The sequence below is a fragment of the Saccopteryx bilineata genome, chromosome 6 (genome assembly GCF_036850765.1).
Source record: "Saccopteryx bilineata isolate mSacBil1 chromosome 6, mSacBil1_pri_phased_curated, whole genome shotgun sequence".
Lineage (NCBI taxonomy): Eukaryota > Metazoa > Chordata > Mammalia > Chiroptera > Emballonuridae > Saccopteryx > Saccopteryx bilineata.
In genome coordinates, this window is record NC_089495.1 from 27,554,942 (window position 1) to 27,567,558 (window position 12,617).

The 12,617-nt window shown below is 38.7% G+C and overlaps 1 protein-coding gene across 6 annotated transcripts in view; it reads left to right on the forward strand.

The window, feature by feature from the left end:
- The window catches only part of UNC5D (unc-5 netrin receptor D), a 534,428-nt gene that overhangs the window by 299,170 nt on the left and 222,641 nt on the right, over window positions 1–12,617 (forward strand). For all 6 annotated transcript variants that reach the window (XM_066235599.1, XM_066235600.1, XM_066235602.1 and 3 more), the window contains exon 2: window positions 3,711–3,929. In XM_066235599.1, coding sequence (XP_066091696.1) covers window positions 3,711–3,929 — 219 coding nt within the window. The remainder of the gene's footprint in view (window positions 1–3,710; window positions 3,930–12,617) is intronic.

Here is a 12,617-nt window from a genome sequence, read left to right on the forward strand (position 1 = left end):
CTCTATTGAGATTACAAATAAATTGACCCAAAAGCCAAAAAATATTTATGCAGCCTTCCTTAACACCATTAATTAAAGTGTCACCTCCTCACACCTCCTGTAAGGGACAGGACCTGTCAACAACCAAGCCCCTTCAAAGTTCTCAGTTCAGTTCCTTACTTCCTTTCCCTTTTGCTTGATGAATCCTGGAAATTGCCCTAATAGTTCAGTTCTAAGTGGGGGCTGAGCATGATAGGCAGCCTTGAGGCCAGAGGGAGGAAGGTGACTCAGCGTCTGGAGTAAGGAAGAAGAAACTGAGATGGTGTGGGGGAGGGCAGAGGAGAATCCCGCCTTCTTACTGCAAAGAAGCCTTGTGAAGGGCAGGGCATTGCTGCCCAAGGATTGGAGCCTGAGCCCCGTAAGAAATTTGGGGGAGAGAAAGGAGGATAGGGAACAGTGTCAGGTAGACAGGACTCTCAAAACATCACTATACAAACAAAAATGAAGGAAGGGAGGGAGGGAGGGAGGAAGGAAGGGAGGAAGGGAGGAAGCGAGGGAGGGAGGGAGGGAGGGAGGGAGGAAGGAAGGAAGGAAGGAAGGAAGGAAGGAAGGAAGGAAGGAAGGAAGGAAGGAAGGAAGGAAAGAAAGAAGGAAAGAAGGAAAGAAGGAAAGAAGGAAAGAAGGAAAAGGAAAATATGTCAGACTTCTACTTTTACTTATTTCTGTGTCGGAAGGATGCAAATAAATGGTAATACATGCACACTGTGTACCTGCTCTCTCACTTTCACTCTGCCACCCTGGTAAATTGATTTTTATCTTTGTTTCTTGTTTACAGGGATCCTGGCCCTTTTCCTATTCATACATGATTTTGAGGAGGATTCAATAATAAAGATATAATGTTGCATTCTGCCTTTTAAATTGTTTCTCCTTTGAATATTAAGATTGAGTGATTCTTAATGGAAGGCCTTGAGCCTAGCTTGCAGACTTTGCCATTCCACCCTCCCCCTCTGTGTTTCAGATGAAGGCTGACTTATTACTTTATCTAAAGGGCATTTATTAAAATAGCAGGAGTAGAACCTAATTGCTTTCAGATCACGCTGTGTTTTTGTGAATTGGATGGTTAAAACTTGATTTATTTAATGATTTGGTGTCTTTATATGTCATTTTATTTATGCCAGATGGATGTGGTCTCACTCTTTGCTTAGAAATTATTTTATATGATCTTCACCCCCCATTTCAGAAGTTACATCAGACATCTATACATTGTTATTAGTTAAGCAAAAATGCATCATTCAAAATGTGTGCCTGTGGCTGTCCACTTAGGCCACCGTAGGATTTGGTGTATATTCTTTACCAGGTGACCCTTTTCTGTGTCAATGAATTACTCTGGACAGAACTCAAGTCCCTGATGAGTTTAAGCTGTTTGATGCCCGTACAAAATCTCTTAATACTTTTGTCATTTCCTCTAATGCAAGGATTTACAAAAGCCTGAGGGGACTTGGCATTTATTGAAGATGGAAAGTGGTCTGAACAGTCAGCAACAAAATGAATTAATATATGATATGTTTTATGAAGTCTGTTGTAAATATAATTTGAAGTATTTTTTAAAAAACACTCTCAGATTCTATCCTGAAACCCATCTTGTTCCGTGTGGTATATACATAGTTTATTTTTATTTTCTGAGTGACTTTATTGTACTTTTACAGCAAACTATTTGTTATCTTACTATTTATGGTATTTGCTTTATGATGATTTTTTGGGTACTTTCAATTACTTACATATGAGTTAACTTTTCTGTTAAAAATGTGTTTTAAAGCTTATAGCACCTTAAATTGTCTATTATTTTCTCAAGTGGATATATTTCATGGAAAAAATAGTTTCAAGAATCATATTATTTTTATGTTTAATTCATTGGAATGGCACAAATAGTGCTTATGTGTTCTCATTGGCAAGTAGTCTTTCTTGCACAAAAATATAATTATAGGTGATCATACCTCTTGTGTCTTAGCTCCCATCCTTTTTACACCTGAGAGTGCCCCTTTAACAAGTTCTAAAAACAAGACAATACTCCTAATATTGAATATTGTTTATCTTTGACAATGCTTACTAATGTATATTGTTGACTTGAGTGTGAGTAAGAGGTTCTGTTTGTTCAGAATTACACTGATAGCATACAAGAAAATCAGGTTAGGGCACAGGGTATGTCCCGTCTTGTAGATTCTCTTCTGATAAACTGGAGTGTCCTCTCACTGGTTTGACTAGGTAATTTTCCCCAGCTTAATCCTAAAACTGGCTTGCTTTGAGTGGGAAAGACCCTTTCCAGGGCTTATTGGATGTTGGTACCGAAATCCTTGCAGTCTTTGTTCTTACTCTGGAATGGCCATTGGAATGCACAAGATACATACCACTCAGCCATAAGAAATGATGACATATTGCCATTAATGACAACATGGATAGGCCTTGAGAACTTTATACTGAGTGAAATGAGTAAATCAGAAAAAGCTAAGAACTATATGATTTCACACATAGGTGGGATATAAAACTGAGACTCATGGACACAGATAAAAGTGAAGTAGTTACCAGGGAGAGGGAGCTGTGGGGGAGAGGGAGGGAGGAGAGTTAAGAGAGTCAAGTATGAGGTGATGGAAAGTGATTTGACTTTGGGTGGTGGGTTCACAACACAATCAACAGTTCAAATGCTATAGAGATGTTTTCCTGAAACCTGTGTACTCTTACTGATAAATGTCACCCTTTTAAATTTAATTTTCTAAATAAATTAATTAATTAAAATACATTTTAAAAAAGATACATTCCTCTTGGTCACCTCCACATTGCTCAGCAGTCACATCTTTCTTCCTTGACTTTGGGTAATTTTTTTGGATTTAAGTCCTTGCTAAATGTAATGAATATGCAATGAAACAAAGTGGGGACTCCTGCTTTTTCCTTTTCATATTGCTTTTCTCCACTCATCAGTTCCCTCAGATTAGGGGAAAATTGTATCTGTTTCTTCCTTTTGAACAAATGTAATTATTAGTCATGAACTAAATGTGCATAGCTCTCTCAGTGACCTGTTTTAGGTCTTTGCCTTGAGAGTGAGAGTCAATGAATATGGGAGGGAGTGTTGGGGGTAGAGAACGGTGGCCAGTGGGGGGCAGGACAACGTGCGTTCCTTTTAGAAAGTTAAGTTAGTGAGTTTTTGCAAGAAACCCTATCCAAGGTAGAAGAGCAGACAACCTCCAAAGTCTCACAGGTAAAGAACGTGGACAACTTGGAATCTTTTGAACATCTCTTATTAGCGAGCATCCTCCATCAACAGAACCTTATTCATACTTCTGGGAGAGTATAATCTATTCCCACCATTATTTTATTGAAACCTTGAGCTAACCACTCACCAAGCTAAATCTTACGAGTCAGCCCCTCACCTCACTGATGTTTATCTCTCAGTTCTTTCAGCAAAAACATGCAGATTGAAAACTGTAGTAGGAGGGAGACTCCTCTTTATTATTTTTATTTGTCCAGCAACACTGACAGTGTGTTTAGCTAAAGTTAATGCATTATGGTAATCTAGCCTCTGGAACATAATTTATATACATAGGCCTTATAAGCATGCTGTATTAATACAATGCAAAGTTTTTCAGCGAAGATTCTTAGAGTTGGTGTGGCTTGTGCTTTCTTCTGATGCATGTGCCACCAATGTAGGCTGTGTTCTAATGTCCTCTTCAATTTCGCAGGAACTGACAGTGGCGAAGCCCTCCCTGAATCCATCCCATCAGCTCCTGGGACACTGCCTCATTTTGTAGAGGAGCCCGACGATGCATATATCATCAAGAGCAACCCCATTGCACTGAGGTGTAAAGCAAGGCCAGCCATGCAGATATTCTTCAAATGCAATGGCGAGTGGGTGCATCAAAACGAGCATGTCTCTGAGGAGACTCTGGACGAGAGTTCAGGTAAGAATGTGAAACAGTCAGAAGAATTCAGATGCTCACTGTTTTATGACTGGAAAGATTGTGTAAACATCCCACCATTCAGTGCCTTATTGGACTATGGTCATATTAACATCGTCCCAGGAAAATAAGATGTGTTTGTATCTTTAAATGACTTAACTCTAGAATGGTACAGGGTCATTGGTTTTTCCTGCTCTCTGTAACTTTAACATCTAATTTTGCATGGAAGTCAGTATTCTCACTGGAAATAAAGTCAGGCAGCCCCAGTTTTTATTTATGTATTCTAAATATTTTTAAAGATTAATCTTCCATCAAACAAATGCCTTTTCAAAAGCAGCATAACTTCAGTTTCTTTCATCTTTCCCCCAAGATATCACTCTTGTATAGTACTTCATTCTCCAGTCTGTAGTTTCTGAGTCTTCTTGAATTCTTTTGATTACTATGTAATGACAAAGCCCAAATTAGATTACCAAATTTGAATTGGGTCTTCAGTATGAAAGAATTTTAGGATCATTCTTTCTTTATTAGTTTTGCTATTTTGGCTGATGAGTGACGATGATGAGAATAGTGATTGTGATCGTACTATCTAATGTTAATTGAGCACTTACTATATACCAGGATATATCTAACCACTTGACAGTCATTATCTTACTGTCTTTGCAGTAGTCATCTGGGTTAATTAATGCTATAGTCTGGACTGGACAGTGGCGACTGGGCGGTGGTGCAGTGGATAGAGTCAGACTGGGATGCAGAGTACCCAGGTTCGAAACCCCGAAGTCGCCAGCTTGAGCATGGGCCCATCTGGTTTCAGCAGGATTCACGAGCTTGAGCCCAAGGTTGCTGGCTCAAGCAAGAGGTCACTTGGTCTGCTCTAGCCCTTCAGTCAAGGCACATATGAGAAAGCAATCAATGAGAAACTAAGGTGCCGCAACAAAGAATTGTCTGTCTGTCCCTATCTGTCCCTTTCTCTCTCTCTCTCTCTCTCTCTCTGTCAAAAATAAATAATGCTATCACTGGCCTCTTATAGATAAGAAAACCGAGGCTCAAAGAGATGAAGTAAACTATGGGATTCTGCTGGAATTCAGAGCAGGATCATTTGACTCAAAACTTTCAAAAATTATGTTTTCTATATTTTAGTGAACTTTAGCTCCTAAGACTACCTGAAAATGTAGTTTCATTCTGAATCAAATCTGGTCTCACCTTAGATTATTGATTTTATTAGTTTCAATTCACTCAATAGATATTAGATTTTTAAATTAGTCCAAAAGCTGTAGTGCAATTAGAAAGTGTTAATTCAGTTTAATTTATTAACTATCTACCAATGCTATTCAATACACTAGGCTAGGCCTTTCAGTCAAAGAAGGGTAAGATGTAAACAGTGATCTCTACGGCTTTACGCCTACTGATAAGTGTAAGATCAATATACCCATAAGTGCAGTACAGGTTAAATGTCAAAAAGAGATGGATGGTGCTATTGAGGAAAAGAAATCACATTTAACTAGGACTATCAGGAAAGTGAGGAAGCAATAGCATTTGAAAGGGACATTGATGAATATGAAATTCAAATAGGTATAATTAGTATACTATACTAAGTGAAGAAAGAGGAGTCTCAGGGGTCTTGGTTTCAACATCAGCAAACAAAAGAAAGCTTGATATATGTTCACAAAGAAGTTTGGTTTGGTTAAAATATAACATTGATTTTAGAGAATCGCAGCTGATAGCTGGAAAGGTTTGTTCAGCTAATGGTGCAAAAGGTCTCCAATACCAAAGGCAGGAGTTCTTTACTTAGTCTTTATAGATATTTTACTGATGAGGGGGATTGATTACATCGACAATGACCAGAGCTCTGCGTCAAAGGACTAACCTGGCACAAGTGTTGAGAATGGTACAGAGAGAAAAACAAACAAACAAATAAAAAACCCACAGGAAAATTAAGAGACTTGGATAATTTAATTGAGAGAAAGTTGGGTTTGTTTCTTCAGCGTTGACCACAGAAATAAGGACTAGGTACCTGGTGTGAGAAGCACTGTAACAAATCAGACTTAATAGCTGATTGAATGCATGAGGAAGATGGAAGAATAAAAATTAATCCCTTAAAGAAGCAAGGGTAATATAATTAATAAAATTACTTACATCAGCAAGGAGAAAAGTATGAGATCATTGTTTGGACAAGATGAATATGAAATACTTATGGGATATAATGAAGAGATGTGGATCTGGAACTTGGTAGAATTCAGGAATAGAAAAGTAGTTGGTGACCATCGATAAAGAATGACGCCATGGAGATGGGGTAGCTCACAGAGAACAGGTAATATGAAAAGGAAATGGAACTGGGGACATACCTCCTTAGGCGCCAGGGAGGGTATTATCAGCCACAACAAAGAATTGAACAGGATGTGTGCTGTGTTCCATAGCAAAAGGAGAAAATTATTTCAATAATATCTTCACATGCTACTCTGTCTCTGCCTAGGAATTAGTAAAGGAGGCAAAAACCTACACACATACACAAACACATACACACACAGAGAGAGTGTTAAATACAATATTATACAGCTCTGAACCAATTTGGGATTGCAGTATTAATACATACATACATACCTTTAGAAGGCAGAGAAACACCTAAAACCTTATCACAATTCCCTTGCTCATTCCAGTATGGAACTAGTATGAGGAAGGGGGGGGAGGGGGAGCGCCTGTTTTAGAGACTCTGTTCTGCTGACCAAAAAGCACAGTTAGAATTCTGGAATCTAAATGTGAGAACTGGAAGGGATCTTAATGATAACCTAATGGCCCCATTTTATAGATTGAAATTATAAAGTGCCAGGAGTTTACAGCTAGTTTATGGCATAGCTATTTCTAGGAACCGTGTCTCCTGATCTCCACTTCAGATAGAGTTTCCTGACACTACAAGCCACCTTCACATCCAGATTCCTATGTTCTCCTCAATCAAAATATTGTCAGATTCTCTTACTGACAAAAGGGTGGGTTTCAGCACTTGGCTTATCATTTTCCACCATGATCTATTTAGGGTTTCAGTTTCCTGAGTATATAAGCCTGTAGTTATTCCCTTGGAATTTATTTAATCCTGACTGTTTCTGCCACCTCTGTAAGGGCCAGTCACTTATTCTGTATCGTATTTCTGGCACTGATAGACAAAAGTTTATTACACCAAAGATACGGCGACATTTCCAGTATTCCAGGTATAATTTTTTTTTTCAAAGAAGTATTTGTCGTAATCACAAAAAAAGAAGATGGTTCATTGCACCTCGGAGTCAGGAAAGTTTCTGTGTTTGTGCTCCCAAGGTTTGGATTATAACCGATCTGTTGGTGGAAGAGACTGAGTCACAAACAACAGCAGTCTCACCTACCTGAGCATGAAAATTTCAAAGAAAGACCCTAAAATTTGAGAGAGAGCACAACAAAGGGAACAGCATTTACTATATGAGCAAAAGCCTATAAAACAATGGCAGCATATGGAAGCATTGTGTACTCCATTAGCGGGAACAGCAGCGCCTCTGTGGGGCTGTCTGTTTTATCCTCAGATGTGTCTGGCCTAGATTTTGCCCAGTAATAAACTCAAAATAGCAGAGTCCCATTGGGTAACCTGTTCCAAATGAAAGATAGGAAGAACATTGAAAAATGATCAGCTATTTTTTAATACCGCTGCTTAAATCCTATATCCATTCTCATTTAAAGTCCTCTTGATAAGTATTGTGAGTCAGCTTGACATTGTACCCTCTGTAATTTCACAACATTCTGTTTGGTTACTGTTTCCCCCTTTTAATTCTCCTAGCATTGCTAGGCAACTCCATGGTTTGCAGATAGCAACGTTGATTATGTTCTCTGTCTCCATGTAAAAACCTTCCCTCTCTGCCATATATATATCTTTTTAAAAGACTAATAAAAAGTCACAAATTTCAAAGGAACTAGAAAGAACAAAACTTAATAAATGACAAAATCTGAAGAGATGATATACCATTCTTTTTTTTAATGCTGTTGAGAAAGAATTTAAATTTTAACAGCCACATTTTTGAAAAGAATTTAATAAGCACAATCTTTTCTTCCAAGTCATTTTGATTGAATCAATAGGAAAGAAATGTCTCTCCCTAAACAGTTTTCATCTGTGCAGTTAATGAAAACTGCTGTCTGCCACACACTGCAATTATGTTTCCTAAGCTCTGTATTAATAGTGGAATCGTGGAAAGTGGAGCAAGATGAGTGGAGATATTACACCCAAAACCAATACATAAGTGCAATTAAAGTTGGAAACAAAATGGCCTCAGGTATTGAAAAATAGATGCCTTACTTCCCTTGGGTTCTTCAGTGCAGAACTGGAGCTCAGGGCTTCTCTACCTTTACAGGCTTAATGACTTTTGATTGGGTCTGTAAAATAATTTCTGCCAGTCCCGCAGCAGTGACTGACACTCAGCACCCAAGGACAGGGAGACCCCATTTGACTAGAGGTAGAGAAACATCTGCATTCTTTTAAGGCAGAAGTGTTTCTATATCTTTGGCCAATACATACATGGTTTCTAAAATCCCAGAGAATTTTGATATTGTTTTTCCTTATGTGGTTCTTTCTATGCAGAGCTAATGGGAAATGCATAGGACCTGGGAGTGTTTGGAGCAGACATAGGATCTTTTGTATTTCCAAATTGGAAGCAATAAGTCCTTTCAGTTGTTAAAGGCTGCAAACTGCCTTTGGTCTTTCTGGTAATTTGAGCCGTCATCTAACAGTTCAAAAGAGAAGAAAAAGGATTGTGTGTTTTCATGCAATTTAGCTTGAAAAACCTAGAGCTAGAGTTCTTTCCTGCAAAAAAAGTACAATTTATTTGACATGAGTGAGTGTGTTTGCACAGCCCTGGCCATACCTCTTAGTAATGTACACTTTCAGTTCTCTGCACAAACCAGAGGATCCTTTCATTTGTTCTCCTCATTTCATCTGGAAATATGGCAACTCTTCTCCCTTGGGTTTTCCTTCTGTTAACATCTGGAATTCAGAGGTATTCCCAACCCAGGAATTATGCCCTCGAGAAAAGGGTGGTGTGATCAGTATCACAAAAGTGAAGAGCTTTGATCTAACAAGTAGGCGGGCACACACAGACACACAGAAAGAACCACCACCACCAGCAAAACCCATGGTTGGCAATCAAGATAGTGTAGCCTGTGGGAAGCTGGAGTTATCAATAAGCTAAACCACTTCTTTATTGCTCCATAAAAACAGGAGTTCCCCTAATGGCACACCATGGCTCTTATCTTATTCTACCTTGGAGATACTGAACTCTAATGAGTGAAATCATGCGTGTTCCAAATGCGTTACGTGAATAGTCTCAACTCCCATAAACTAATATTTGTCTTCCCAAAGAATACTGTTTTAGGGATTTCATTGTGCGTGATTTCCTTTTTAAACAACTGGAGTCGCTCTCTGGGGATGAAAGGTTAATGGATTGTGTTGAGAAAAGGGAGAAGAATAGAAATAAAAATGTGTTAAATCTTCAAAGTTCATATCTAAGAACTTTGCTATGCTGGTGATGGGGATTTGAATATACGTAGTATTTTCCAAGAAACCATTAATTTGAAGTTGCCTTCGATGATCCACAAATCACCAAGGTACATTTGGGAGGCATATATTTTAGGCCACATAACACAGAAATAATCAATTTCTCAGTTGTTGCATTGACAGTTGGCGGGTTTGAAACTCACTTCTATAAAAATGTTCTCCCACGCCAGCCAGAGCGCATCTCTCTCGTCACTGCTTCTTGGAGAAGACTGACAGAATCTTAAAAGGTTTTCAGGAAAACATTATGAATTTCTTCCTAAAACCTGTGACAGAGTATGAGGGATTTTTTCCCTTGTGTCTAATTTAACCTTTTCTTAAGATATCCAGAGATCATTTACTCTCAGCCCGTCCTTAGCAGAGCTAGAAAGCAGCCAACCGTTTTATGTAATTTAATGACAATTCCTGATAATGAAGCAGAGCTTTGTTCTAAACCCTGAATTCTTGGCCAGTGTCGTTGGAAATTTTTAGCTTCTTCTGTTCATGCAGCATTCAGAAGTGGGTTTTTTTTTTTATTTGAAGTGGGAATGATGAGGATCTTAAAAAAATAAAAAACACTGAAGCTAGTCCAGTGGTTAAGAACAGAGGTGATACCAAGTTTAAAATCTGGCTCTTTGTCTACAAACGATTCTGGGTAGATATGTTACTGTATTTCCCCATGTATAAGGTGTTCCCATGTATAAGACGCACCTTAATTTTGGGGTCCAATATTTGAAAAAAAAGTATTACATAAAGTTATTGAACTCAAGTTTTATTCATCATAAAATTCATACAGCCTGACCAGGTGGTGGCACAGTGGATAGAGCATCAGATTGGGACGGGGAGGACCCAGGTTCGAGACCCCAAGGTGCCAGCTTGAGCGCAGGCTCATCTGGTTTGAGCAAGACTCACCAGCTTGGACCCAAGGTTGCCTGCTCGAGCAAGGGGTTACTCGGTCTGCTGAAGGCCTATGGTCAAGGCACATATGAGAAAGCAATCAATGAACAACTAAGGTGTCGCAACAAAAAACTGATGATTGATGCTTCTCATCTCTCTCCGTTCCTGATTGTCTGTCCCTGTCTATCCTTCTCTCTGACTCTCTCTCTCTGTCTCTGTAAATAAGTAAGTTAAATAAATAAATAATAAAATTCATACAACTGCTCATCACTGTCAAAACTCCCATCCTCATCTGTGTGTGATGATGAATCACTGTCTTCAACAGTGAGCACAAAAACAAGCGCAAAAAAGCGGGAAATGCAAGTAAAAAAAAATCTACAACCACTGCATAAGACTCACCCAGTTTTTTGAACCCAAATTTTTTGAAATAGGGTGTGTCTTATATGATACATGGAGATCCACGGTACTTAATTTCCTTTCACCTTACTTTCCCCATGAGCACAGTAGCAATAATAATCACATCTACCACACAGAACAGTTCTGAGGGTTATGGAACCTAATGTACACGACATGCTTGTTTCAGGACCTGGCCTATAACAAGTACTCAATCAAGGGTAGCCCTCAAAATGATCACTATAAAATTGCTGTTTGTTTGTTTGTTTTTTTAAAGGGACAAGAGGTTGGTGATTATGCTTCAAAAAAGAAAATAGGAAATTATGAACTTTTACAATTCCAGAAAAATAAAAGATCTAATATTGTTAACAGCTAAATAATTGTCTGTTCTGGCCTAACATTTTCCTTGCCTGTTCTTTCCTCATTCCTTTTACATTTAGTCTTTCTTCGCAGAGCCAATGGTAGCAATGTGGAAGATAGGAGTTGAAAGATAAGTGTCCTGACCTCAGGACATGATCTCCTAACAGGAGATGATTTTAGTGACTTCAGGAATGGAAGGTCATTGATTTGGGGGCAGCAGGGTTGGAATCGTGCTTGTGTTCCTCACCGGGTTGGGAGTATGGTGTCTGAGTGAGTCATTCACAGGACGCTGTCCTCTACATAACCCCACCATGTCCGCTTCTGCCTCTTATGTTTCCCTTGTCTCTGATATCAGGCAATACTATCAAGTTAATTTGCTTTCCTCTGCCAGACATCTTGGTGCTGATTAATTCTAATCTCTAGTGTGGAAGAAACTGGAGAGCTTGGGTGTATTCTTAGTTTCTGTACTTAAGACTGAACTTGTGGTGCTTCTGAGGAATACATGGAGTGCTTATTATCCAGGGGAAACTAAAGAGTATTCACTAGGCATAGTGCAAATGCAAAAGATGACTATTTTTTTTAATCAAAATGCATTTTAATCTTGTTGCTAGGATGAAGTGGCAAAAGACATTTAGCCCTAATTAAGCATCTGCTGATAAAATGAAATATGGTTCTACCTTTTAATTATCTACATTTAATTTACTATTTCAGTAACATGTTGGCCTGAAGACATATAAGCCCCCTGCCCTAAAAAATAGTTACAGTCCCCTGAAAGTATTCTCCTATATCTCAGAATTTTGAAACTTCAAATATGTGTCAGAATCATGTTTGTTTACCAGAGCCTTGCCCTTGACACCAAGCTAAATTTTGGGTGAGAAAAGAGTTTCCATTTCTGGATAGACTGGTAACCTTTCTCAGGAGATTCTGCTGATGGTGTGGAAAGGTTAGAAGCCCCTCTTGTGTCTACACTGCTCTTCTCAAAGCAGTCCCCCCACAAATTGAAATATTTTCCCCTCCAGCCTGTAGTCTTCTCAAGGGTGGAGATCTTGATCACCTACCTTGTCATACTATCCTCAGTCCCTGGCACAGTGGCAGGCACATAAGTTTTTTTTTTCAATAATGTCATAAATTGTTTGACATCTTTGAACCATTTCCTCTGGTATGGGATCTGTGCCAAAATAATAATAGAAGTGGAAGTAAGAATAGAGTGGTATTAAGATGGATAAGGTAATGCATGAGATGGTATTAAAGGAAGTCAAGTAACTATTATACAAAAGTATAATAATCAATAATGAGGGTAGTATATTATTCAAAATATGAGGAAGCTTCTCATTGTTCAAGCATATTTTCTAGGCTTTAACCTGGACTTGAAAGAGGCAAATGAAGCACTTTTTAATATATAATATAGAAGTGGTAAACTCACTTCTCACTGCTGAATGGGTGGTGTCCGCCTTCTCAGGAGGCAGTGGCACATGGAGGGCCCAGCCAGGAGCCGAAGCCAAGCA